Genomic DNA, 25,750 nt, shown 5'->3' on the forward strand with positions numbered 1-25,750 from the left:
GGCAGAAACGGGGTCAACACGTGGTAAAAGTGCCCACACAACCATCGTCATTGACAGCATCACGCACACGCGCATGCACATACACATGCATACATATTTTTGTAGATGTGCAGATGCGCGTGACGAGTGCACAAACAAAAGAAAAAAAAGAAACCGTCGAAAAATGGCTCCATATGCACTGCGTACGTGGCGACACTAAACTTGCCTTACCCGTCAAGAGAGTCGCTCCTGAACTCCTCGCACTCACAAAGATACCGAGAAACTGGTTTCAAAAAAGAAAATTACGGATCAAGAGCAACAACTTATCAGAACACGTAATCAACCAAAAATAAAAAAGAGAAACCGCAGCTACATGGAGCGAATCAAACCACATCTCCCTTCAGTACTCGAGACCAACCGAGGCGACACCAAATGGAGATTCGAAAATTATCATCTCCTTTATATGTCATTCGCCCTTCCCACTTCTTCATATTGTACGACTGGATGAAAAATTGCCACATAACAGAGCTGGCAATATACTTCACTCAACCACAAACATCTTGAGCTTGGAGTTTAGCACAATGATTCCCCTTTTCCTTTTTTTTTGGCAAACTGTTAAAAGGCGGGCATTGCGGGACATGTATTGCCCTCCCCCTTCCAAACTAAGTAACGTATATCCGATAGTTCCACCAAAACTGGGGCATATGGACCCCAACCGGTGGAAACCACGCACGAGAAAAAGAAAAAAAAAGCCACCACCACCAAAAAAAAAAAGAAATAATAGAAAAAAAAAAAGAACACCGAACTTCAAACAAAGCAGCATATGAAAATACGTACATACAATTGCACACGCAGCGTCAGCAAAAAGGTCGTGCACGAGGTCGGGTAAACACGTAAAACGCGTGGGGACGGTAGAACAGAAGAAAAAACAGAAAAAATCCCTGTGCGGAATGCAAAACAGAAAAGAGACAGATAACGAAGTCAGTAGAGTATCACCCGCTAGCTCCATTTCCAGGCCCTTAAAGAAGCAAACAAACTAACCGCAGCCTTTTTTTTTAAAAAAAAAAAGGAACACAAGTAATTGCACCGACCAAATGGAAGAGATTGAAAAAAAAAAGGAGAAACAACGGTCGCAACCTGTACCATTTTCAACACAGCAAAAGCTAATAAAACGAAGAGCACCCGTTTTCAGAGTTCGATCCACTCTACGAAGGGAGCAGACGCGGTCGCTTTTCCTTTATCTTTCCCTTTCCCCCGCTCCGCCACTACAGAACCCGCTATTGCCTCTTAAAACGATAAAGAGGCGGCGCAAGCGAATACTGTCCTTCTCACACCACAGACATGTAGAACGAAACTAGATAGATAAAGTCACAACACCAGGAGCGCTGCAGTATTAGCTATTATTGTTGTTGCAGCACTACTGCTCCCAATTAAAGCGGCAGTAAGCCATCAACGACAGCAACAATGCGTCAACCCCAGGGTAAAGATGCACCTCGCAAATCGAGGCACCTTTCATCGGTGTTCCACCCTTTGCGGTACTAAATATCACTTCTCCCATCGTCTCACCACCACCAGCACCGGAAGAACTTAACTCAATGGCCGAATCACCACCTCGTCGTGACACACGCCGAACGGTGTACGCCTCAACAGCGCCAAACCTTGTACCGGTGTTGGATGAATGAGAATTGGTAGAACCCTGACCAGATGAACGGCCAACACGAGACCTCGTGCCAGAGGTATCATCACCACCGGTAACACCCATAGGACCTGCTACTTTACCCACTGCTGAAGCGGAGCGCCAATTCCCCGTCTCTGCACGTGCCTCCCGGCGCTCCATAACGTACTCCACATCCTCCGGTTTACTCTTGGCACCTGCACTACCCCACGAAAGCGTCAGCTGCGAGCTGTGGTTGAGGTAACAAGTGGCAAAGGTACGACCCGTGGAGCTAATAAATGACAGCGTGCTGCTAAAAGGTATCCAACTACCTTTAACCTGTGCGATAAGCGAACACCCATCGCCATAGTACACCTTTGCATCCATAGATCCACCCTTTTCTCTCGTGAAGCGCAGTATGCCACTTGTCATGTGAGTTGAATCAGCCAAAACACACCTCTCTCTATTACCCACGATCCCCTCATTCAGAAAAAACCACCTCACGGTGTCTTGGTCCAGCACAGTCCATGGGGACCTGACACGGTCGCCTCGGAGGCAATAGTCCGGGTAGAGAATGCGACCCGGACTGTGAAACATCGGTGGTGGTAGGCCGTTGACCAACGAACGGTAACGCTGACTGACGGCACTTAACTTTTTCAGCACCATTGGTCCAGCATACTCAAGCGCAGTTAGCAGTTCCACCGCACGGAGGCCTATGGGAAGAACCTCAGCAACAGTAAACACACTCGACCGATTGCCCTCGGAAACGGCGCTCCATGCCTTCAGCCGGCGATTCACTGGGGGCGCCGTGGTGTGGGAGGGAAGCCACACGCTGGAGTTGGGTAGTTTAAAGTTCATAAACTCCTTCAGCGCAGCGTCGTCGGGGTCGCCATCACCGAGCTCCTCAATCCTGTATGGTGAAGAAAAACGAACTCCACATCGAACAGACCCCATGAAGGTGCTCTCAACGCAAAAAAAGCAACATATACCACATTCCGCCACCCGATAACAAACGTAACCGACATAGCCACCCCATCCCTTGGGTTGGAGCAACGCCACGCCGCAATTTCCAGATTCAATGACTTGAGGAAAAGTCATATTCGCGTGAAAGCCGCAGTCGGGGAACCAACTGCCCACCCACTTCAAAGGGTATGAAGTCGTGTTGTGGATGCAAACCACGGACCCATTCCGCACCGAACTGATCCTACGCTCCATAAAAGCCATCGTTGGTTGAAGGTAACTTCCAGAAAACACATGGGACGTGTGCGCTGACAAAAGCGCGCCCGCCTCACGGGAAAGCTGCCTCCATTTCATAAGGTTAGGGTAACCACATTTGACATCCTTCAATGCTAAGAAAGGAGGTTCCAGAAACCTTTGCCTCGTTCCGGCTGCGTTACCTGAAGAGTTACACTCCAAGGCCCGCCACGCCCGTGCCTGCTGCTCCTCCGCCTCAACCTCCAGCCGCTTCAACTTTAGTTCCTCAGCGTCCTGTAACCTGTACCCGCGCTGCGCCCAAAACTCCTCATCGTCGGTCTCCCTAGGAAAGGGAACACCGTCCACTGCCAAAGCTGGGAGAAGTAACTCCGCGGTTTGAAAAGCCGCCACGGATTCCTCCAGACGGTAAAGGCGGAGAAGCTCCCTACCAAGAATAAAGTGAGCCTCAGCGGAGCGCCCGCCGGAAATCCTAATGGCCGCCTCCGCGTCCTTCAGTGCCTTTTCATGCTGCCGCACTCCGGAGTACCCCTCAGCTCGGAGGAGCAGTAAGTGAAATTCCTGTAACCTGTTGAACGTCATCGGTACGGTTGCATCTTTTACATTTGCTCCGCTCCCTAATGCCCCCAATACGCTATTGGACATGGACGTGGAGCCCCTCTGAGCTTTCGTTGACGCAACTGCAAGGGAAGAATTATTAGTCTTGCAACTTTGTGTTGAAGAGTCGCTAAGCCGAACCCCCGAAAGGCCACCGGAGTGCTCTGTTGATGACGCTGCGGTATTTTCGCTGACTGACAAGTCACATTCATCTACACAACCACTATTAAGCGCTGACGTGGCCACCTTGATGCCAGCATAGCAGTTGCCATACAAGTATACGCTGTCATAAGCGCGGCGAATGACATCAAGCATCTGCTCAGGTGGTTGCTCCATCGGCTCCATCTAAGCAAGAAGGCGGGTTGACGACGACGAGTTAAAGCCACACGTTCAACGGCTGAGAGCCACAGCCGCCGCTTGTCTTCAGGTATAGACTTTATGCCAACAATGACGTTTTTGCACCCTCGCTTCCACTCGCTATTTATTCGCTGCCGCTAAATCGCTCCTCGCTGGACCTGTGTTACCCTTCCCCTCTTTTAGGCCTGCTTGGCTTCTTGTATCTTTCCTGTTGAGTAATCCTGTTCGCCTCGCGCGTTCACTACAGAATAATAACAATAATTATAAACACAAAACCTTCGAGGACCGAGAAAAAGAAAAAAAGAGTAGAGTCGGCGGCAACAAATGGAAATTAATGAGCATCACCAAGAAGGGAAAAAATAAACAGGTACACCAAAATTGTTGTGCTACCGCGCTGAGTTTGACGGCGGTATCAACAGTAATTAAATCTCTCCATACGGTAAACCCGTTAGAAAGGGAATTAGCGGCAGTGGCGGGAGAGAAATCAACAAGGTTGTTAGTTTATTTGCTCTGCATGCATGTCCGCTGAAGGGCGGCTGGCATCTGCGGGTACAAGACGTACGCTGTTAACTCTCCCTTCTTTTTAATTCCCCCTGTAATGTGTTCAGCTGCTCTATTCGTCTTCAAGATACACTTGACTACCAAGTGAGGCGTACAGTTTCGCTTTCAGGTCGCTCAATTGACTCTCAACAAGCTTTAATTCTTCCTCTGTTGTTTCCTGATCCCGCTGAAGTTGCGCCTGTTCCTTCGCCAGCCATTCACCCGCCTCATCGTTATCGATGGCCACGAAGGTCTCACCGAACAAATACATTGCCCCATCGGCTATCATAAGTTCATCAGAGGCATCACTCAACTTAGCCGCCTGCTCCTTCAACCTCGTAATGGTGGCAGTAAGCTCCTTCCGTCGACGGTGCATGCGAGCAAAAATGCAGATGCGGCGCTGGTCGTCTTGTGTGACTTCCACCTCCTTTCCCTTCAGCAGCGACATAGTTCGTCCTGGTTTTTTAGGGGTGTATGTGTGAAGTCTGTTACTTTACTCCCTCAGATGCTACGCACTCGCCTTACCCTTCTATTTCCCCTCTCTTACTTGTTGGTTGTTCTGCTGCCGGTTATGCGACAGTTTGTGTTGCGACTTGGCCTAACGAACACCAACCCTTGCCCCGAGCAGTGTCGCCGATTATGAACAGACACAATTTGCACACGGTATATTTGGTGTACTTATGTATCTCTACACACAGCGTGTTTACCGGCCAACCAATACTCTGATGAAGTCGCCTTACTTCCCATCCACAAGTTACACAAGAAGAGAAAATCATATGCGGAAACAGAGGAGAACTAAAGGTATAAATATACTCAGGGATAATGCACACCAATGCAAATTAAACCGCAATAATACACTGGATCAGAAAGGAAATGAAAACAACGCATATTAGTGTCATTACTAGGATACACAAACACCCACACGTGGGTGTGTGTGTGTGTGAAAACGAGCTCGCATACGCACTCTCACCTGAAGTGAACGAGAGAAGTAACGTCCACGCTTCATGGTACAAAAAAAAAAACTTATATTAACAGAAAAAGTGGTTGTAACCCCACCACAGGGGAGCTTTCGCCGCCGCAAATCGATCACTATACTGTCTCCCTCCCCCTTTTCTCCATTACAAAAACTGCGCTTTGGGAAGCGATTGGCCCGCAAAACAAGCGGGAGGTATCACAAAAAAAAAAAAGAAGAGGGGAGAGGAAAGGGAGAAGAAACGAGTGGGGGTAGAACAAATGAAACGGATCAAATGGCGATCATAGAGGGGAATTTTTGGCTGCGGAAAGCAAAGGAAAAAGAACACTTTTTAGAAAGAAAAAAAACGCTGTATTAAATAATATCTGCAGTACTCCTCCAGAAACGTAACGGTACCAGCGACATTTAAAGGGGGGGAATCGTTCCTCAGCCAAAAAAAAAAAAAAAGACGTCTCATTAATATAAAAATAAACAGCATGCACGAGCACAAGCTTACCCCACTCTTTTCATTATACATTACTATAATCACAAAAACTGGGGAGAGGGCAACAAAACTTGAGAGAAGGCCGCCCTTAGCAGCCGGTGAAGGAAATACACAAACGAACCCACTTGCCTCATCGCTTTACGCCACGAGCGATAGTTTCCCTCCCACCTTTTCTCCTAATTGTTTTCTAAACCAACAGTGTTCCAATACCTCATTTACCGGCGGACGCCGACTGGCATCGTGAGTGAGCAACTTTCGCAGCAGATCCCTTGCATCACTGCTTAAACGCGACGCGCTCCCCAATGACCGCTTGTTGGATACGATCATTTTAAGGAGCCTACTGCGGCGCTCGTCATGGTATGGGAATGCTGAGTGCAGCAACACGAACATTACAATACCCGCAGACCAAATGTCGGCAGAGAGGCCATACCCTACACCCCTTCGGGTTAGGTGCGTACGAAGGGCCCCAGCAGATCCCACATTCTGCCGGCCAACGACACAACCCTCCACGCTCTCTTTCGGAGGCGGGGCTCCGGTAGCAGATAGTTGTGCAATGGGCGGAAGGCTCACACCCGAGTGAGTGGTTGTTTCGCTATTCTTCGATCCGTGTCGGGTGAGCCACGCACTAGTGATAACTTCTGGAGCTACATAATGGTGTGAACCACAAAACTGTGTGAGCAAACCCTCAGGGTTCTTACCCTCAACACCATTCGGGTTGGCATCCCCTGACCTCCGTAATACTTCACAGAAACCGTAGTCAATAAGTCGAACCCTGTTCTCACTGTCAAGCGCCATGTTCTCGACCTTGACATCACGGTGAACAATGTTACGATTATGCAGATACCGGAGGGCAAGAAAGAGGTCAAACATGTACGATGCAGCCATTCTTTCGTTCAGCGGACCGCGGGACACCAGTGTAAACAGATCATTTCCGGTCAACAACTCCATCACTAGTATGCATTGAACCCGACTTTCCTGCAGGTAGCGTTTAGCCGTTTCCACTCCTTGTGTGATCTGGTCGGCCGAAGATGTGTTGCACTCATGCAAAATTGGCGCATCCCCGCCTCTTACCGAAGCAGTGGTATCGCTCCCACTACCACCACTCCGCTGGCGCAATCTGTGAGGTTGCCACGATTTCGACGGTGATTCACCGCAAGCAGCACCACGTGCGACGTCATACGGACCAGCGCCCTCAGATCGCCGCACCGTTTCCAGTGATAACTGTGGAGCATATTCCCGCAGGCGACGTCGAAGATCCTCCGTGTCGTGTACAAACACGTCACTGGTGTGCACAAGGTTTGCGTGTTGCGCCATTAACCCCATCGCCACCTCCTTGACAAGCGAGTCTGAGACCGTCGGCCGGCTGTTGGCACTCCGTGCCTTCTCCAACCCGCCGATACTACTTACCTTCCGTCTATCACCGTTTCTCCCATCACCGTGCAGCCTCAACTCCACTGGGCCAGTAAGACGGGCACGCGCAGCCCGGCGCTCCACCTTTCCAACGACAAATTTTGCTGCCTTTCGCTCGTGAGTAATGCAATCGACAACCTCAAATACAACGCTGTATCCTCCACTGCCAAGTTGTCTGCGCACTTTGTAAAGACTCTCAAAATCACTCATTGGATGCAGGCGCTGCCCCTCCCCAGAGTCAGGGTGCAATCCTTCACTCCCCGACGCCGCAACATCCAGCACCCGATGACCTCCGCCGTGGCTCGTAAAGGCCGTTTCAGGCGCCGTGACAGTTGCTTTTTTGATACATGGAGTTAAGCCGCCGACAGAAACACGCTCGCGGTGAGATGAATTCAAGGGCATGCGGCAGGTTCTAGTACCGTATAACTGTCCACTTTCCCAAGCACCTCTGTACAAATCAGCCGAAACTTTTAAAAAAAAAAAAAAGTCACGCTTGCTGCCGCACTTGGCCAGTGCAACAAAACTACTATGTTCGTCTCTTACAAAAAAGGGGGAACAGAAGGATTTAAAAAAACAAAAGGGAATTCAAAGAGGTCTGGAAGAAAAGTTGGCACGAGTGACATTCAAACACTATCTTGTTTCACTAATATTCACCCTTTAAGGTCGTCAATTCGCCAAATCCCATCCACAACCAGCAACAACGGGGCGATGTAGTCAAGCAGAACCTCAACAACCAGCGGATTAGCACAAACACACACACACAAACAAACAAACATATGCGTAATATAACACAAGAGCACTTCCCCCTCTGCACAACTTATCACAGCCAACTTCTGGACAGAACAATAATGAGGGCTTTATTTTTTGTTAATACTGCCGCGATATTCCTGAGCGGTTGGGTTATGGCAAAAGGAGCATTTCCTGCTCATACCTTTGCTGCTGTTACCTGGGCCATTGTTCTTACTATACATATCCTTAGAGAACAGACGTTAACATCACGCGAAAGAGAAGGAAAGGTGGAGAAACAAATGAGAAAGCAAAACTACGGAACAGTTGGTAGGTTAAACAAAAAAAAGTAACCACGGGCGACTAGGGCCTGCAGAAGGGGCCGCCCGCGCACGAGTTGCTGTGAGGTAAACATAACAGCTTTTACAAAAGAAAAAGCTGGGGTTGAAAAATATATATTTATATATAAGAATTCTTTGACAAAAAATGGAGTAAAAAGGAAGCAAATAAAACAAAGGGGAACATGGGATATTGTGGGGACATTGGAACGCTAGCGTGGAACAACGCTCTCAGGAAAATGTATATACGTATATATATACAAATATACACAACGCAAGCATTTTTTAAAACAAGAAGGGAAATACGTGTGTTTTTGTGCATATACATGTATAAACGTCTGCACTACCAGTTTTTTTTCTCTTTAAGTCTGGCACTCTGTAGTTGCCGGCAATACGCGCGTAGCCCTTCAAGATACACTCTCGCATCACCTTCTCCATTTCGTTCCATTCTTACTCAACTGTTTCAACCACGGCAGTCCCCCTTGACTCTCGTGCCGAAAAGGTACAAATGGACAACGAACCGACAATGTTTCTTGCGTAGATAAAAACGGAGTTCGAGGTGAAAGAGCCAGGGCAGAGATGTATGGAAATACAACAATATATGTATATATAAATATATATGATAGCAGAAGTAACTGTAGTGGAGGGGGTAAGCAAGGAGGAAAAAAAAACACAAGAATGTACTTAATACCAATACAGTCTTCGGGAAAAGAGAAGGTAATGATAATACTGATAATGTTAAGAACGGCTTCTGGGCAATGGGTCACTGGAAGCAGAAAACTGAGAAGGCGAAAGCCCCGGAATACAAAGTAAAAAACTTTCCCCAGTAATAACTAAAGGAAACAGTAAACTGAGCGACCCCTCATCAACAGGCATATCACTCGCTTTTGCCGTTTTCGTTTTCGTTCCTTCACCTCTCTGGTATGCCCAAAAATAGGGAACTCAAAAAAAAAAAAAATGGGTTCAGATAAAAACGGAGCGCGAGGTAGAGGGAGGGAGGGGAGGTGATCGATACAAAAGAAAAATCCGTGGGGACCAGCCGAGACACCGGCGCCAAGTACTTTTGACCCCTGTCATCCCCTGCAGAGACGCGGTGGCTTAAAAACATGACACACGACATATCAGATGCGTTGCGGCTTCTTTTTTCCCCATCTTTTCTCTTTGTCCATGCAGAAAGCAAAAACACACCAAACGGGCAAACAGTCAACCAAGTGATCACATCACACAGAAGGGTCTCCCAGTTGATATACATGTATTGATATCGTCCCATCCTCATTGTCTAATCACATTCATCATTAGTTATTTAGCTTATCTTCCCCTCTATTTTGACCTGATGCCTCCTCCCACACTCACTTCGTTTCATATTCTTATTTCCCATTATCACAAAAATACTGCATCCCCCCCCCGATATGTCAAACACGTGAACGTGTCCATAAGATACGGCGAGCAGTTCGCCATACGTCATCCTCACTTCATTTTTGCTTCCAATCCTCTTTTTCCTGAAGTGCGAGGAAGCCCCTTTATATCCCCAATAACCTTTCAAAGATACTCCTCAAAACTCTTCAGTACCCTCCCCCCTGTTCATTCATATACTTACCCAGCACTCACTAACATTAGTTTCCTTGTACTCTACATAAATATTTTGCTCACTACACCTCCTACTATTAAAAACACTCTCACAGAACCTGCGGTTTCTTCACTCATTCAATAATTACAGTGGAGGAAATGCCGACCGTTGCCGCAACCCAATAAATTAACAGCATTAACCATCACGGTAACGAGAAATACAACAGAAGTGGGTTGTAGAGGCGCTCAAATCTCACAAAAGCAGCGTACGTACTCTGCCTTTGTGTGGCACACTTTCCTCCCCTCTCTATTTAAAACGTATGACTTTCTGTTTTATGTAGCGGCATCATTCACAAAGTGAATTAACACAATGCTCTCATGGCTAGGGGGTAACTTCTTTACTTTTCTCTATTCTCCTTACACCTCTACCCCCATGACGCCGGAACATGAAACGGAACAAGGTGGAGAAAACACATACCACGGCCGCACCTCCATTAAGCTGAAACGGATATAACACACACATATACGTTTCATATTTTTTTTTAAAAATAAGGAGGAAAGATCTGGCAAAAAAATATTTTTTTTTACCCACACAATTATTTTAACAAAGAAAAAAACGAAAAATAAATACAACAAAAGCATAAAGATAAAACGGAAAAAGAAAGGAAAAATAATAAGCGAGTAGAAAAATGAAAAATAAGTGAACGTCGGTAAACAACGAACCTTCACCACAACCCCGCATAACGCTTCAACAAAATGAGAGCCTGCGCGTCTAGATACACACAAAAGGCCACTGAGGCACCGCGCCGCGTGGGAAAGAAAGGCTGAAAAATAAGAACAAAAAAATGATGGGGAAAAAATGAATGAAAATTTATGCTAAAGAAATGCTAGAGTCAAAAGGGGGGGGATAACACATGTCAACTTGCTGTAATTCCCGTTTGCGCCACCACACCTGCAGCTGCGCTGCTTTTTGAATATTTTCGTCCTCCCACGTTTCTCACGTTTCCATCCACTCTGTTACTTGTTTTGGTTGTTGGCGCCACAAAAATGGGCTTTTTGACGGCACATGGGCTTGAGACACTGTAACATACGCGGAGGGGGGGAGGGAAGGTGGCGCGGCAAACCAAGAACAAAACAAATGTCAAAAAAAAAATGCTGGAGGGTAGAAGAAAAAAAACAACAGAAAATGCAGTGTAGGGGAACCACACCGGCGGAAATAAAAAAAAAGGCACAAGACCGCCGCGTGTTGACAAAGCGGTAATAACCGCATCTTCACACAACCGGCCCCGTCGGTACACTGGAGGTGTAGCCCAGCAACCTCATAATCGACTCCTAAGGGACTATCACCATCATAACGTGACGCGAAACAATAGAAATAGGGCATAAATAGGGAATAGAAAACACAGCGAGAACAAGGTCTCACAAACTTGTTCTATTTCCCATGTTTCTTATAGCCTTTATTATCGTTAGTGCCACACCTCAGTGGGATCATTTCTTCTTCTGCTTCTCCCCTCAAGAAAGTCAACGGTACGAAAAATAAACACCCACGGTTGCGGGCACTTGTACAAGAAGAAGAATCACCTCGAGTAAAAAGTAGCACACAACCAACGAGAGAATGGCGAAGTTTTCTGTTTTCTTTTGTTCAAAAGAACTACAAAGACGAAAAATAAAGATATAAATGAAGGGGAATAAAAACCAAAATTCTTCATATGGGAAAAGGAAAAAGTATGGGGGAGAATTAAAATGCCCACTTGAAGTGCACCACTTTTTCTTCTCCGTCATCTTCTCACCTAAACAATGGAAAAAAAAAAGGGCTCCACACATGAGACTGCCTCTTACGGAGCGGTCCAAACAGAAATATTTCAACATTGTCCCATGTTCCTCACCAGCAGAAAACAAAAAAAAAGCACGACACAACAAAACATAACACAAACAAACAAACTACCCTCCCTTGCACACTCCAAATAAAAAGAAAAACATAAAAATAATAATAATAACAGCGGAAACAAAATGGAAATGGAAATGGGCCCATAACACGAAAATCGACACCAACGGGGCGTGTCAGTGCATTCCTTTCAATGAGGTAAAAGCCTCCTTTCTGATAGCACGGCCCCCATTCCTAAACGATAGAAAAAGAAGGAAAGGAGTGAAAGTAGAAAAGAAGATAAACACGGCAAAATAAAAAAAAAGCAAATGAAAATCTCACCTCCTTCATTAGTCCCCTACGCGAGCAGCAGTTGGAGGAACCTAAAGTCCACAAACCAACTGCATGCCACATACAACATGCAGCGCTACGCCGCTGTCCTTCGCCTTCTAACACACCCATGTTTTCTTTCACCTTCCTATAAAAACAAAATTCAATGATGTCAGTTTATGTTTTACCATCCATTATTTACCATATGACGTCTTCATTCACTTCATGCTACTTTTACCTCATTATTTTTCTGTTATTATTATTTTTTTCTGGCATGTGAATTTGTGGGAGTGCGCACGTTTTAAAAACGGCTCTCAACACCTCCCTCATCCAATTACGAATATCAAATTTCCCTTTTTAAAAAAACTGTACCTTTACCATCCCAACAAACATAAAGTAATTCATATAAACGGCCGCACGAATTGTGTAACGGCACGCAGTATTAAACCCGCATGTGAAGAATCACACATTGGTAATTAACAAATTGAAAGTTTCTATGAATGATCACCCCATCCATCACATACGCAAAAAGAGAGGGAAAAAATGTTCTCATTTCCCTTAAAGATGACCCTTAAAAATTTATCCCTATGATTTTAATGTGTGACGATACCGCTGGCGAAGAACCTCGTCCAGAGTCCCTCCGTCACAAAACCGAAGGCACTCTTCGACAAACTCAAGGCCTGTAATCAATTCCTCACCGATGCCACAATGGGCTTGATCGTCGTCACGCAACCTCGCGCGTTCGGCAAAGGTGACCAGAAGCTGGAAGCTCATTTCGTCCAACACTGGCCCCTCATCAGCCCACGCTGCGCTTGCGAACCTCGTGGGGACTAATTCAAGCAGTGGTTGTGGAAGGCGGTACGCGACCCACCTTGCCGCAACCACCACGATTGCAACGCCTAAAACGACGGGACGGAGCATCGTCGACCTTGTCTCACGCACAACAACGTCGTTAAGGAGGCGAGCACAGTCACAAAGCTTCAACCATTGGTCCAAGCCCCGTAAAGTGCCCTCACAGTCAACCTTTGTTGTGCTCTCTGCATCCCACGCAGCAGCTTTGTCCCAACGAGCCAGTTCCCGCCGTCGGCACCGTGCCTCCAGTGCCTCCTCGATAGCAGCGCCACCACAGAGGTGCAGGAGGGTTTCAACAATCTCCAAAGATGTAAGCTGCTGCAGGCGGAAGTCCAGTTTTACCAGCACCTCAAGCTCAAAGCGAACAAAGTCCTTCCCAGTAATCCGGCAAGAGGAACGAAGGTACTCCATAAACTGCTTGGTTGGAGAAAAGAAATGATCCACCTGTTTGCAACCCAAAACAGCGCAGGCATGAACAATGCCGCTGAAGAAAGTCCGCCCCCTCGGCAGGTTGTCCACGCCGGCCACGTAGGCGTCTAAGTACGAGATAGCAGCATGTGCGGCAGCGCGTGAACACTTCAAACAGGTGACGATAACGTCGATGAGGTTAACAACAGCGGGGCGGCTCACGTCACTCCACTCATCGGTTAAATTATTCCAACCCCTGTACACATCAATGTTCTGGTACGCTTCTTGATCAAGCATGCTGTAAATTGTTGCGCGGCGGAGATCGAAACCAGTAGGAAGTGATGCACTTGGAAAAATGGACGGTTCACAGGCCTTGTCCACGGCATCACCATGAACAGTGCCAGGCGCCGGGTGCGAATCAACTGGATTCGGGTGAAGTGGCGTGGGCTCCGCAGCACAATTTCCATAGGATAGGCCATTAGTCCAGTCACTGTTGCTGTCTCCACTACTTTGTGATCCTGAAAGGCCCTGACCACTCTCCGCATCGCTCGGTGAACTACCAAATGTGGCGCTACTGTCGGAAGCTTCATCACAATTCGACATGTTCAACCGAACCACTGGTTTGAGGGTGTTAAAAAACGCATGGTGCAATCCCTCATCCTCCGAGAGCACCACTGGGCGAGCCACAACCTTCTGGTCACCAAGAGATCTGCTTGCATCAATCGTAACGCGGACAATGACAGTCGACCTAGTCACCTCGTTGCATTCTTCTGAAAATGATTTAGATGCCGAGTCTTTCGTGGAAAAGAGTTGATAACGTTCTATGACAAACACTGTGCCCACCAGTTGGAACCGAGTCATCAGAGCCCCTCGCGAACCGCAGTCACCGGATGCAGATCCCTCCTCATCAATAATCGAAAGCGGCTCAAGCTGCAGTGATGTGAGTGAGTCGTCTGGCGCCATGGAGAAAGAGCAACTTCCCATTTCTTGTAAGGAACAGGATTGTAAAGAAGTCGGCCAACTCTCACCACAGAACACGAAAACCAATGGAGTGGGGAAATCATGCTTTCGAAGGCCACCAAAACTTGGGAATTGTTCCACTTGGGGAACACTTTGATCGCCTACGATTTCGTGTAGCAGTTTGACAACGGCTCCGTCGCTAAACCCCATGATTACGATCCCTCCAAAAGGAAGAAATCAACCAAAATAGGGAAAGGAAACAAAAAAACGGACCTCCCTCGTCGACTAACCTTCGACGCAAAAGTAATAATTTTTGAATTTGCCCTATTAAACCTCGAAAGCAAATCCCTTATCGGTTCCTCGTTGCTTTCCTATTTGTCTTGAAAATTGCCTATCTCTCCACAGACTACCGCACATCGAAACGATGGGAGGAAAAAAGCAGCATTGGAAATATCAGCGGGCGGGGAGTTCCCCGCAAAAAAGAAAACGAAGGAGATTCCCCTCGATATAGTGTTGAAGTGACTGAGGACGGAAGAACGTAGATATGCCTCTGGTACACCTACGGAACTTCCGCGGAGCAGCACATAACACAAGATTGAAACGGCACACATAAGATGATCCGCACACGAAGCCCGCATTTCTCAAAGTCCATCCGACTCGATCATGTCGGTCCGTGACTGGGCAATAGGACTTTGCGGTGCAATAACCTCGACAAAACGCCTATAAACCACAACGAAGTTCGTCAGTATGTGGGATTCCAGTGCACCCCAACTCAAAATGAGACGGGTTAGACGGAGGAAAAGGCATGTTAAGCGGCCACGACGCATTTGAACGCGAGGGTACGGTAAGGCAGAAGTGAAGAACTACACAGGTCTCCCTCTGCGGGAGCAAGTAGGCTTTTGCCACACGTGTGAAGCCTCGTCAACACCCATTCCCCCCCCCAAAAAAAAAAAGTACAGTGACCGAAACAGGTTGCCAACGGTATGTTCCCGCCACCAACCCGCTCCGCAGGGAGACTTTGAAGAGCCCCAGTACACCACACAAACAGCCGCTACAGGCTTAGCCACGGGTAAGCTTTAACAAGCGCCTGTTCTTCCTCCGGCCCCAACTGTTCCTTGACACCCATCAACTCCAACATGTCCACCTCATCCAAATCCAACAACAAGTTAGCGAAAACCGCACCACACAGGCAACGCAGCGGTGGAATGTCTAATGTAACAGCAGCGTTTAACACACGCAAGAGATGCGAAACGTCTATCATCATCCCCCGTGCTACCCCCGCTCCTGAAATTAAATCTACCCATTTCCCCTCCTTACATAGATACCACTTCTCTCTAGGGAGCATGAGTAGTCGCTGCACAACGAACCGGTGTTCCCACTCCGTGAGTTCGTACAACTCCTGGAATTGGAGGGGGCACGACAAACTCGTTGGACGAATATCCTTCAGGTCGGTCGCAGCATCACAGTCCACGGGGGAATCGGATGCTGGTACGTTGTAAAAGTGCTCCAGATACAGCGCCACATTTTCAAAAGCCCTGCCCTCTATCGAAAGAGCGGGTAGCTTCACGTTATCTCCGGCGGTCGCATTCCCCGATGTGGCGCTCCCCGGAGGAAATAATTCCGACATTGCCAAACAACCCTCACGCAGCATCGACGCAGGGCACTGGAAGACAACGCCACCTTCAAGGCATACTCGTACACAGTGAGCGTCCGTTTCCGAAGTGTCGTCATTGGAGCAACGCGTGGTGAACTGGAGTTCCAGAGGTTGTAGTGACTTCTCTGACGCCATGCACACACTCAGCGACAAATGACCACCGCACACCTTGCTGTAAAGGAAAGTACACAGGTGGAGGAAAAGGATGCAGAGGAAAGAAAACGAGGCAAAAGACGAGGCTCTGGGGAATATCCCTCGCAAAACTATTGGGTGCTCAAAGATACAATTTGTTTCACTCTCAAGATAGACGTGATACGCAAAAGGGAAACTGTAACATTCAGGAGGCTGTCCTTCAGCAAAAACAAAAAACATCAATAAGCAACTGCAAGGGAAGCACAAAAGAGGCTGCTGTACTCCAACTCTCCTCCTCCTCATCCCCCCAAAAGTTTCGGGAGAAAATACGGGAGAAAAGCAAGGAAGAAAAAGGCGCGAAGAATTGAGAACCGAAATACCGAACCCTCCAGACGGCGCAGTGTTAGGTCCACGCACTCACAGACTCCACACCTCCTCCTGCCAACGTCACCCCTTCCCTCCATTCCCCCCCCCCACGCACGAGCCGAAAACAGAGCTGCTGAATTTCAGTCATTCATTCGCGACAGTCAGCCCTTTAGTTACCATTATTTTCCCCTTTACCTGTTTCTTCTTCTCCCATCGCTTCTCATATCATACGTTTCTTATTGAGCATCAACCTTCCCATTATTAATCTACCTAACTTCCTCCGAGGATCTTCATGTTCCGTTCTCGCCCATCGTGCGTATCGGTGAGGACAAGTATTTTGGCACGAGAGAGTGCACATTTCCCGTTATTACATATTTTTAAATAAGCACCTCTCATCTTTCTTTTCTGCTTTCTTTTTACAATTCAATCCACTCCACTTCTGTACCACTATTAGCGAGTCTTCTTATATTTTGCTGTTTCCTTTTCCTTTTCCCCTCTTCCTGTTTTCTCCTTTTCATGGTTAATTCTCTCACCCGCTCACCGGCCTAACCGGACCAACACAAAAAGGAAGTTACGAAGCCCTTAGTTATAAATGTTGCATAAGAGGCACAACGTCGCACACCATGCTCTCGAAGGTTACTACTCCAGCACACTTCACTTACTCTTTCTCACCGCTTCTCCCATTCCTCTTCTTCCTCCCTTCCCTTCACCTCCTCCATTCTCCCACCACCTAACCTAGACAACATGTGTAAAATGAGCCCACACCCATCCTCGCGGGTGTGCTCATGCGTTTGCGCGTCGGTGCTTAAGTGTGTACAACACATAAAGGTCATCACACATATATACATATACATATAAATGCAGATATATAGATATATGTGTATGCTCTTTCTTTCCTCTCTCTGACAACAGGTCTCTGGGGGTTAGAAACACACTAAAAGAACGCACTTCTGCACCCCAGTACAGCCACCAAAAGCAGCAGGAGAACAAAGACCGAAAAAGCTAAGCTGGAACAAAAATCTTAAAAGGTCCAAACACGTAGTTTCATATTTCTTTGGTTCAACAACCACTAACACACTCTGGCACCGCATGTCACAACAAAGTCGACAGGGGAGCACGCTCAAGGGGAGGTAGTTCCAATTCCATCACGAATGGCCGGTGGCATGGAAAAGAGAACCAACGGCACCCTTTCTTCCACCATAGTGACCTCGAAAAGGTTTTACAGGCGTCAATAGGGCAAAAAAAAAAAAAGAAGTGTTGGTATGGCATCACGCAAATTGGAACGTCATTGCCACACTCTACGACTCCCCCCCCCCTTAAAAGAAAAAAATGCATGTGCTACCGATTGGTGTTTTTTTTTGCCCCTTTTGCATATCAGAAGGTGAGTGACAGACGGTAGAGGAAGCGTTGGAGAAGCACCTTCGCTACCACAAACAGAGACGGTTTCCATCCACATTCAAACCACCTTGTGTGGTAGTTCCTCCTCTGATGCGCCCACTGTCGAGCGCATTCCTTCTCCACCTGTTCTCTTTTCCTCCCATCGTTTTGTTGCCAAAAATTGGTCCTACAACAATATAGTCGGCACAATGAACTACGACAGGTTGCGATCAAACGCGCGGTTCAGAATGATAAAACTGTACACAGCAGCGAAATAGTGAAAAAATAGGGCGGGAAATAAAAGGGAAAATGCGCCTGTATGCAACCACAAGCTTAAACCAGGGAAGTGCAGAATTCGGACCCATATAAAAAAGGGCATTCGGAAGCGCGGTCAATGATGACTGAGTTCCAATTAGTGTGTGATCACCGGTTCGCGCTACTCTTCCAGTTCAAGAGGTTTTGTCGGTCAGTGTATCAAAAATGTCGCCACTGCTCGGGTTGCCTCATCTCCCATCTGCGGTTCCCCTCCCTCCTCCTGCGTGAGTAGAAACACAGTTTTGGATTGCCACAATCCCAGGTTGCCACACGGCGGGAATCACATTACCTCCTCTATTCACGTTGTCCACGTCATCCAAAACTCAATACTAAGCGTCGCCCCAACCTTCCTTAGCATTTGCCTCTCATCTTTAATCCTCTTTAAAAGTAAACAAATGATATATATATATATGCGTATATGTATACATATATGTATATATATAACATATATAGAGGCGCCCTTACGAGAAACGTACATATATAAAGTTGACCTTTGCCTAAATACATACAACCGGGCATACCGAGACGACCAAGTATGGCAGAAGGCAAGCATACAAGCACACTGGCCTTGGCCGCACAAATATGTCGAGTCACATTTTCGGCTGTTGATTAAGTTGGAGCTGCTACACCCCCGGGTACTTCGTGTGGTCAAACAACTAGCAACACCTGTGGATATAAACGAAATCATCTTGTTGTTTGCCTCTGCATACCTCCAACAGCGATTAGACGACTTCCCGACGGGTGCCATTTTCATAGATAAACCCTGGTAACCTCCACCAAGTCCCCCCTTCGTCGCACGAAATACAAGCACACACGCACACGCACACGCACACGCACAGACACACATGTGGACTCATTCTTCCGACTGCCCCGACATAATGGAAAGCAACATGGGCAACGGAATGCCTATCTGCTGCTGCAGCATTTGGATGCGCTCCATGTTGTCCGACCTGGGGTCTGACGGAGTTTCCGCTGCGTACTGCTCGAAGAGCTCAGAAAACCATTCCGTGCGCTCCTTTCCCTCCAGGTTCGCCGGTGGACCATCCTTGAAGCCCTTCCACTCTTCCATATGCGCTGTCTTATCCTCCAGGGATGCCAGATAGTCGTAACGCTTTTCTAGCACCTCTTGCGTTGTCATGCCCCCCTTCTCCGCCATGAGACTGTACACCTTGCGGAAAGTACCGTTGCGGGGGACGGAAAACGGTCCGGGAACTACCTCCAGGTGCTCGGCTGTTGCATAATCTTTGCCGCTCTTAAACTGGACGATGACACAGGACACATTGTCGCGACTACCGCGATTGACAGCCTCTTCGCAAACTCTTCCGGCTATGAGGCCGAGGTCATCCGTTTGTTCCATCTGTTCCTTAATAAAGTCCACAACCTCTTCATTGGAAAATTGACCTTCAAAAACACCATCACAACATAGTACGGCGAAGTCTTTGCTATCCCAAGTCACGTCCACATGAGTCACATCTGGGAGAGCGATGACCTTCTGCGAAAGCTGGCCACCACTTGGATTTGCCTTATAGTCCCGATCTCCGAAGGCCCGACTTACAGCTAGACTTCCATCCACGCGGTTGCTTTCCACACGACCACCGCACTCCTCGATTCGGCGTCTTTCATCTGCGTTGTTCGGCTTGTGATCCTCCGTCATAGCCCTGGCTTTACCGTCAACGCAAACCAAAACACGCGAGTCACCCACGTTCCCCACCTGCAGATGAACGGTGTTGTTTTCTTTCATGCCAACGAAAAAGGTGCCCGTACTCCCACCATCACAGGCCTTGTCCATCCATTCTTTGTCAATGGCGAGAGTAAGCTCCTTCATGCGGTCATCCGACATGGGCATGCTTTCCTTCTCAAGGGCAGACCTCCAAGCACCTTCCAAAAATTGTGAACAATTATCGTTAACATGACCGTCGAAAACACCGAAGAACCCCCATGAAGGTTGAAGGTAGACGAGATGCGCATCTTCCATACTTTCTCGGTATCCGTTAACGCAACTAGAGCCGCAACGAAATATGTCATTCCCGCAGCGCTCCCGCAGGTGCGTCATGACAGGCTTTGGTAGCGAAACACCCATTCTGACAGTATGGGTCCTTTAAGCTTGTATATATATCCTGTTGTTGCGATTATAAATCACCCTTTTAAATTTTTTCCTCCACCACTAATACCAGTACGAAAAAAAAAAAGAAAACAGAAACTAATTCAAAGCACGGAGAGTTCTTCGTTTAGAGTTAACACTGACCAGTCAACGAGTTAATGTTGGATGACCTAGTGGAACACCATGTATTTACCCTTTTCAAGTGCAGCACACACAACCAAAGTCGCCGTTCACACTGAATTTTAGAAAAGAGATAACAAACACATTAATAGGATTGTTTTGTTTTGTTTTGTTTTGAACAGAAGGCAGAAAGGCGGGCTGCAGTCCACGACCTACCTCGTGAACAGAAACTGAAGATCATCCTCGCTAAGACTCTGCAGCGAACTTACCTTACCATCGATAGTCCCCTCAATAACCAGCATCTTCTTTTCTTGTAACTCCAACATGCGCTCCTCTACAGAACGTTCAGTGACAAAACGGACCACGCGAACGGGTCGCGTCTGCCCAATACGATGGGCTCGCTGCGCCGCCTGCATTTCAACCGCGGGATTCCACCAAGGATCAACAAGTACAACATGGTTAGCAATTTGTAAATTTAAACCCTCCCCACCGGCCTTGAGAGAAATAAGGATGGCTCGAACGCTCTTATCATGCAAGAAAGCCCTGAGAACCGCTTGCCGCTGCGATAACATGAGCGACCCCACAAGTTTCACCGTCTTTACTTTCACCTTCTGTAACCACAACTGAATGAGGTCCAGAGTATCCCCAAATTGAGAAAACACAATTACCTTTTCCTCCTCTGGAATGCTGCAAATGTATTCTGTTATGGCATCCAGTTTCGTCCCTCGAAGAGGTTTTGATGAATCAATCCGGGAGAGTATGCCTCGTTTCTTGACCGATCTCGCTCGAGCGGATTTCCCCTCCGCAGAATCATCTAGTTTCCTCCCTTTACTTTCCTCCTCAACGTTGTTTTCATCGCTTTCGTTGTCTGAGTGAACTAACTCTGGAGGAAGAACAGGTTGGGCACCGTCTTCGTCCCACCCTGAGTGTAGACTCCGCAGGTCGATGTTGATAGCCACATAACACACAGGGCAATTATATTCCTTTAAAGGTTGGCTTTCGACAAATTGCGAAAGACAAATCCGGTGGAAGGTATGCTTACAAGGGTCAACCTGTACTGAGTTCTCTCCACAACTCTCAGTGCAAATTCCACACATCCCCTTCGAGCACGACGAGCCACCGACATTCATAGAATTAATGACAATCAGTGGGTGATCCAAAGCCTGCCTCAAACGACTCAAAAGTTGAAAGATGTGGGCATAGTTATGAAGCACCGTTCCTTTCTCAACAAAGGTATCAAAAGCGGCAGTGCTTTTTTTGTACAACGACTCATAGAAGCTTCTCTCCTCATCGGTCAGCTTTACTTGGAACGTTTCCACGGTCATTGGCGGCAAGTGCAAGTCGCTTGCTCTTTCGGCCTTCGTCCTCCTCAGCATACACTTCTGGAGGATTTCATTAGAGAGCATCATCATTCCCCGCCTGCCGTCGCCAACGTAACCATAACGTATTATAGGATTTAAAATATGGCGATTAAAATAAGCATAATGTTGGACCGGTCCATGACCACAAAATATACAGTGTCGTAAATCATTTCCAGAAAATGGATGAGAAAAGGACGAGCAGGAGCACCCCTCAGTTCCACAATAATACCTTGCATAAGGCGCCAACCGTAGAAAACGAACCAGGCTGTACACATCCCCTACACGATTTTGTAGAGGGGTTCCCGTGAGGCACCACCTGTGCTCACCTACCAAGGCAAAGGCAGCCCTTGACGTACTTGTGTTGCTACCTTTTATTCTATGAGCTTCGTCCAGAACAATCCGACTCCAGGTTACCGAGTGGAAAACTGATTGAGATAGGTCAACGCCGTCACTACCGTCGTCAGTCTCAATTATTTGTTTCATATAATCAGAGAGAACGTGACATTGCCCTATCTTAGGGCAAAACGGGTATCGTAGCAACTGAAACCCGCAGTGCAAGCACCGGAACGAGCTAAGCTTGTCATCGGCCACCTCCTCTTTCGACAACACCTCCTCTGAGTCATCCCGTTCCGATGAGGTGGAACTTTCTGTGGTAGAATTGTTGGTATCCCCACTGCTGTCACTTCCCACGTACGCGGGGTCCCAACGGCTCCTAACTTTGCGCCCGGCCTCAACCATGAGCTCACGATACAAGCCCATTGGTCCAACAACACCCCGTGGTCCTTCCTCGAACACAGAATCCTCCCCTTCCTCCGCGTTATCGTCAACATCGACACGCAACGTACGAAGCCCCTTCATAATCGTTTCTTTTGCTTGAACTTTTCGAGTGGGAGAAGAACCAGTGCCACCTTGTCGTTTTTCACGCTTCGCCTGTTTAGAAGTTTTCTTTGCATGAGGCCCGCAAAAATACCGATTGTGCACAACAAGCTGCCGCGGCAAATAAAGCTGTTGGCAGTAAGGGCATGGAACTCTTTTCTTGTTGACTAGCTCCCTCCAAGACTGTTCGAGCATCGGATACGTAGTCAAAACCACATCAGCATTTTGAATATCATCCCTTCTCACATTTTTGGTACGGCTCACCACTACCACCGAAAGGGAACCGGACACCACATGGTCTTTCACCTCAGATTCCCACTGGAGCATTGAACTAACTGGGCAAACAACCAGTGTAGGTCCCACGAGGCGACGGGCGAGAAAAAGACTGATCATCTGGATTGTTTTACCCATACCCATTTCATCAGCCAATATTCCCCCCTTAACTTGAGACAACTCCTGTGACACCATCCAGCCAAGACCCTCCTTTTGATAACGAAGAAGTGGTCTTAGCAACTCAGCTGGTGCTTCAGTTTCGGGAAGAAGAGGTTTTTTTACTAAATCGTCAGGATTCAAAGGTAGTAAATGCTCAGGCATCGAGTCGGATGTCACCTCCGCAACGACCTGCGCCCGTTTCTCAGGTGGAAGTAAGTCTATTCCATGTACTATGTCACTAAAGCCCTTACGTTCAGCAATTCTCGTACACCCCACATGATGCCAGGCGGTAATCCACCCATACGCTCCATGGGAATGACGTATAGGAGTTCCCCATTTCAGGTCACCTTTTAAAATAGGTTGTGAACATTTTCTGCAGCGAGCTCTCATCGTCGGTGCCGTTTGCACCATATACCGCCATACCTTCTCGCCATTTTTCGCAGTTCTCCAATCACCCTTTTCGGTTATAGTTAATACAGCACTATGTTTGCTTGTCATATTAAAAGGGCCTTATCCTCGTGAAGAAAGTATTCCTAGTCTCTCCTCTATCCTTATTGTGTACGTACACATACATATATACAACCGCTCGTTATGCGCTCCTTTTTTTTCTGTGTGTGTATGTGTTTGTAAAGCACAAAGAGAAGCTGGGAGAGGCAAATTTTCATGACCTCTTAGCACGAGAGTTACATCAACAACGTCAAACACGGACACGGGGCTACATAACCCCTATTCTCGACAAAATCAGCTAACAATTTAGAACATGGGTGTCTCATACTCTTCTTTTAAGACATTGTATAGAAAAAGATAAAGAAAAAAATATATTAACCTAGAACTTACGGCCTTATCGCTCAGCTGCATTCTTGAAACTGAGAATCTGGTCAATTCCCATAGCAGAAACAACAACGACCAAAACGTCCTTTCCTGCATCAAACTGTTCCTTGATTTGCCCTGCGAGTTCCGCGTTGGGAGGCATGTCCAGGTTATCCCGAGTCTCACCCTCATCGTCCATGAGCGAAAGGTGAGCTGGCTTGCTGGGGTCTTCACGATCTTCCTGAATGTCCAGTACGCTGTACGTTGCAGTTTTCACGAAGGGCACCTCAACGTTGTGAGTTGAGGGGGCCTGATCTTCCATCTTGTTTCCGGTGAAAATGTCAAGGGCAACGATGCTCACCTTTGCATGACCGTGTTTTCCAGTTTTTGACACTGAAAGATCGATTACCTTGCACGGACGTCCATTAATGCAAATGTAGCCGCCCTTTTTCAGAGCGCCTGCCTGCATCGGATACGTCAGAGAGCCCACCTGCGCTCCGCCTTCGGCAAACTGTCCCTCATCGTCAGACATTGTGTAGATTTAAAGCAGAAGAACTCAAGGTCTATATCAAGAAAGAAAAATAAGGGTAATAATAGTATGGGTGATAAACCGAATGGTAGGTTACAATAATTGTAAGGAAAACAAAAATACAAACTCGTTAAAATTAATATATATATATATATGAAGTTACTATAAGACAAAGGGAAACGAATGAAAAACGGTTGTACCCAAATATACATAAATAACAAACAAGAGACGTTGGTGTCTAAGCGAACGTAACAACCGCGACATATTGCGTCAAAGAGAAAAGGTCATCTAACCCTACCCACCAATGTCGCATCAACTCATGAACAAGATAATAATAATGAAAAAGAGGGCATGTGTGAGTCTTTAAGGATCAAATGTGTGAAAACGAAAATCAAAAAGAATTCGATCATGAACTTTACTTACGTGAGCTACACCTTAACACATCCTATACCGTAGGCCAAATGACCGCAAGAGACAACTGCCTACTGCAAATTATAAAGAAAAATTGAAAGCTTAATACACAATATCACCAACTTACAAGACCACAGACAAAGAACAGGAAAACTAAAAGAGCGATAATTCTTCCTTCAATACAGTGTTATCAAAAGGACAAATCATTATGTTAGCCACCCCTACTTCCACTGTAAGCAATGGCATAATTACATATGTGTTATTCCAGAAAGAGCCATACACTTCAGCAAGGAAACAAAAAAAAGATTCAGTTGTTACACCCGAGATCACAGCACCGCGCTCTAACAATTAATAACTGTACCAGAGAGACATTACTGTACACGAGGAAAAAACGCTAGTCACTGATGCACAAATACCTTTTGTTAATTCATACATCTTTTCCTACTTACTGGTTCCATAAACGTAGACAAACATCATCTGTCCACAAAAATGCCAGGAAACTACACCTAAAAATAACATACACATCTTAAAACGGTATTGTAAAGATTATAGCAGCAAAGAGTTAACTACCTCACAGAAAACAGCAACGTTTCCGCCCACCCTTCCGACTACGGCAGACACCCAGGTGAATCAGTTCCTTTTATCAAACCGTAATTCAAGCAAACTACTTACAGTGGAATAATGGAAAGACAAAAAGGGAAAACAACCGACACGAGGGCATTGCTGATGGAAACAAACGGCTTTAACGCGCGGGTCCATATTTTATTACTTCATCAGCTCACCCACAGGTGTACAATGCAGCATTTCCATTACTTTGATGTGTCATTTCCTTCCTTTTATTAAGTGAGGTAATTTTAAAACAAGAATTTAAAAATTCAGCTGTATTTCAGTGATTGAACCAAATGTGGAACCGCCTGAATTAACGGATTAAAGCATACCAGGTGTAATGGTTTCGTGCTTACCGTAAGGATCTGAACAGAAATTAACCAGAACAACATACACCTAATGCGGCAACT

The 25,750-nt window shown here is 46.9% G+C and overlaps 7 protein-coding genes and 2 pseudogenes across 9 annotated transcripts; all 9 read right to left on the bottom strand.

The window, feature by feature from the left end:
- Nucleotides 1-524: 524 nt before the first annotated feature.
- Nucleotides 525-988, bottom strand: TEOVI_000115000:pseudogene (annotated as a pseudogene). The gene is given in 2 exon segments: nucleotides 525-581; nucleotides 584-988. Coding segments are annotated over 2 exon segments (462 nt in total).
- A 408-nt stretch (nucleotides 989-1,396) lies between these two features.
- TEOVI_000115100 (uncharacterized protein) lies at nucleotides 1,397-3,787 on the bottom strand (the record flags this gene model as incomplete). The annotated part of the gene is made up of 1 exon (XM_067224433.1): nucleotides 1,397-3,787. One exon carries the CDS (start codon nucleotides 3,785-3,787, stop codon nucleotides 1,397-1,399), a length of 2,391 nt encoding a protein of 796 aa, XP_067080534.1.
- Nucleotides 3,788-4,412: 625 nt separating this feature from the next.
- Nucleotides 4,413-4,787, bottom strand: TEOVI_000115200 (prefoldin subunit, putative; the record flags this gene model as incomplete). The annotated part of the gene is made up of 1 exon (XM_067224434.1): nucleotides 4,413-4,787. The coding sequence occupies one exon, from the start codon at nucleotides 4,785-4,787 to the stop codon at nucleotides 4,413-4,415; it is 375 nt and encodes a 124-aa protein (XP_067080535.1).
- Nucleotides 4,788-5,934: 1,147 nt separating this feature from the next.
- Nucleotides 5,935-7,608, bottom strand: TEOVI_000115300 (protein kinase, putative; the record flags this gene model as incomplete). Its single annotated transcript, XM_067224435.1, has 1 exon — nucleotides 5,935-7,608. The coding sequence occupies one exon, from the start codon at nucleotides 7,606-7,608 to the stop codon at nucleotides 5,935-5,937; it is 1,674 nt and encodes a 557-aa protein (XP_067080536.1).
- A 5,007-nt stretch (nucleotides 7,609-12,615) lies between these two features.
- Nucleotides 12,616-14,460, bottom strand: TEOVI_000115400 (Cyclin, N-terminal domain containing protein, putative; the record flags this gene model as incomplete). Its single annotated transcript, XM_067224436.1, has 1 exon — nucleotides 12,616-14,460. One exon carries the CDS (start codon nucleotides 14,458-14,460, stop codon nucleotides 12,616-12,618), a length of 1,845 nt encoding a protein of 614 aa, XP_067080537.1.
- An 841-nt stretch (nucleotides 14,461-15,301) lies between these two features.
- Nucleotides 15,302-16,339, bottom strand: TEOVI_000115500:pseudogene (annotated as a pseudogene). Its single transcript has one exon. A coding segment is annotated over exon 1 (1,038 nt).
- A 2,608-nt stretch (nucleotides 16,340-18,947) lies between these two features.
- Nucleotides 18,948-20,174, bottom strand: TEOVI_000115600 (protein phosphatase 2C, putative; the record flags this gene model as incomplete). Its single annotated transcript, XM_067224437.1, has 1 exon — nucleotides 18,948-20,174. The coding sequence occupies one exon, from the start codon at nucleotides 20,172-20,174 to the stop codon at nucleotides 18,948-18,950; it is 1,227 nt and encodes a 408-aa protein (XP_067080538.1).
- Nucleotides 20,175-20,527: 353 nt separating this feature from the next.
- On the bottom strand, nucleotides 20,528-23,482 carry TEOVI_000115700 (DNA repair protein, putative; the record flags this gene model as incomplete). The annotated part of the gene is made up of 1 exon (XM_067224438.1): nucleotides 20,528-23,482. One exon carries the CDS (start codon nucleotides 23,480-23,482, stop codon nucleotides 20,528-20,530), a length of 2,955 nt encoding a protein of 984 aa, XP_067080539.1.
- Nucleotides 23,483-23,825: 343 nt separating this feature from the next.
- Nucleotides 23,826-24,326, bottom strand: TEOVI_000115800 (eukaryotic translation initiation factor 5A, putative; the record flags this gene model as incomplete). Its single annotated transcript, XM_067224439.1, has 1 exon — nucleotides 23,826-24,326. One exon carries the CDS (start codon nucleotides 24,324-24,326, stop codon nucleotides 23,826-23,828), a length of 501 nt encoding a protein of 166 aa, XP_067080540.1.
- Nucleotides 24,327-25,750: the final 1,424 nt, after the last annotated feature.

This window comes from Trypanosoma equiperdum, assembly GCF_001457755.1.
Source record: "Trypanosoma equiperdum strain OVI genome assembly, contig: ctg_304, whole genome shotgun sequence".
Taxonomy (NCBI): domain Eukaryota; phylum Euglenozoa; class Kinetoplastea; order Trypanosomatida; family Trypanosomatidae; genus Trypanosoma; species Trypanosoma equiperdum.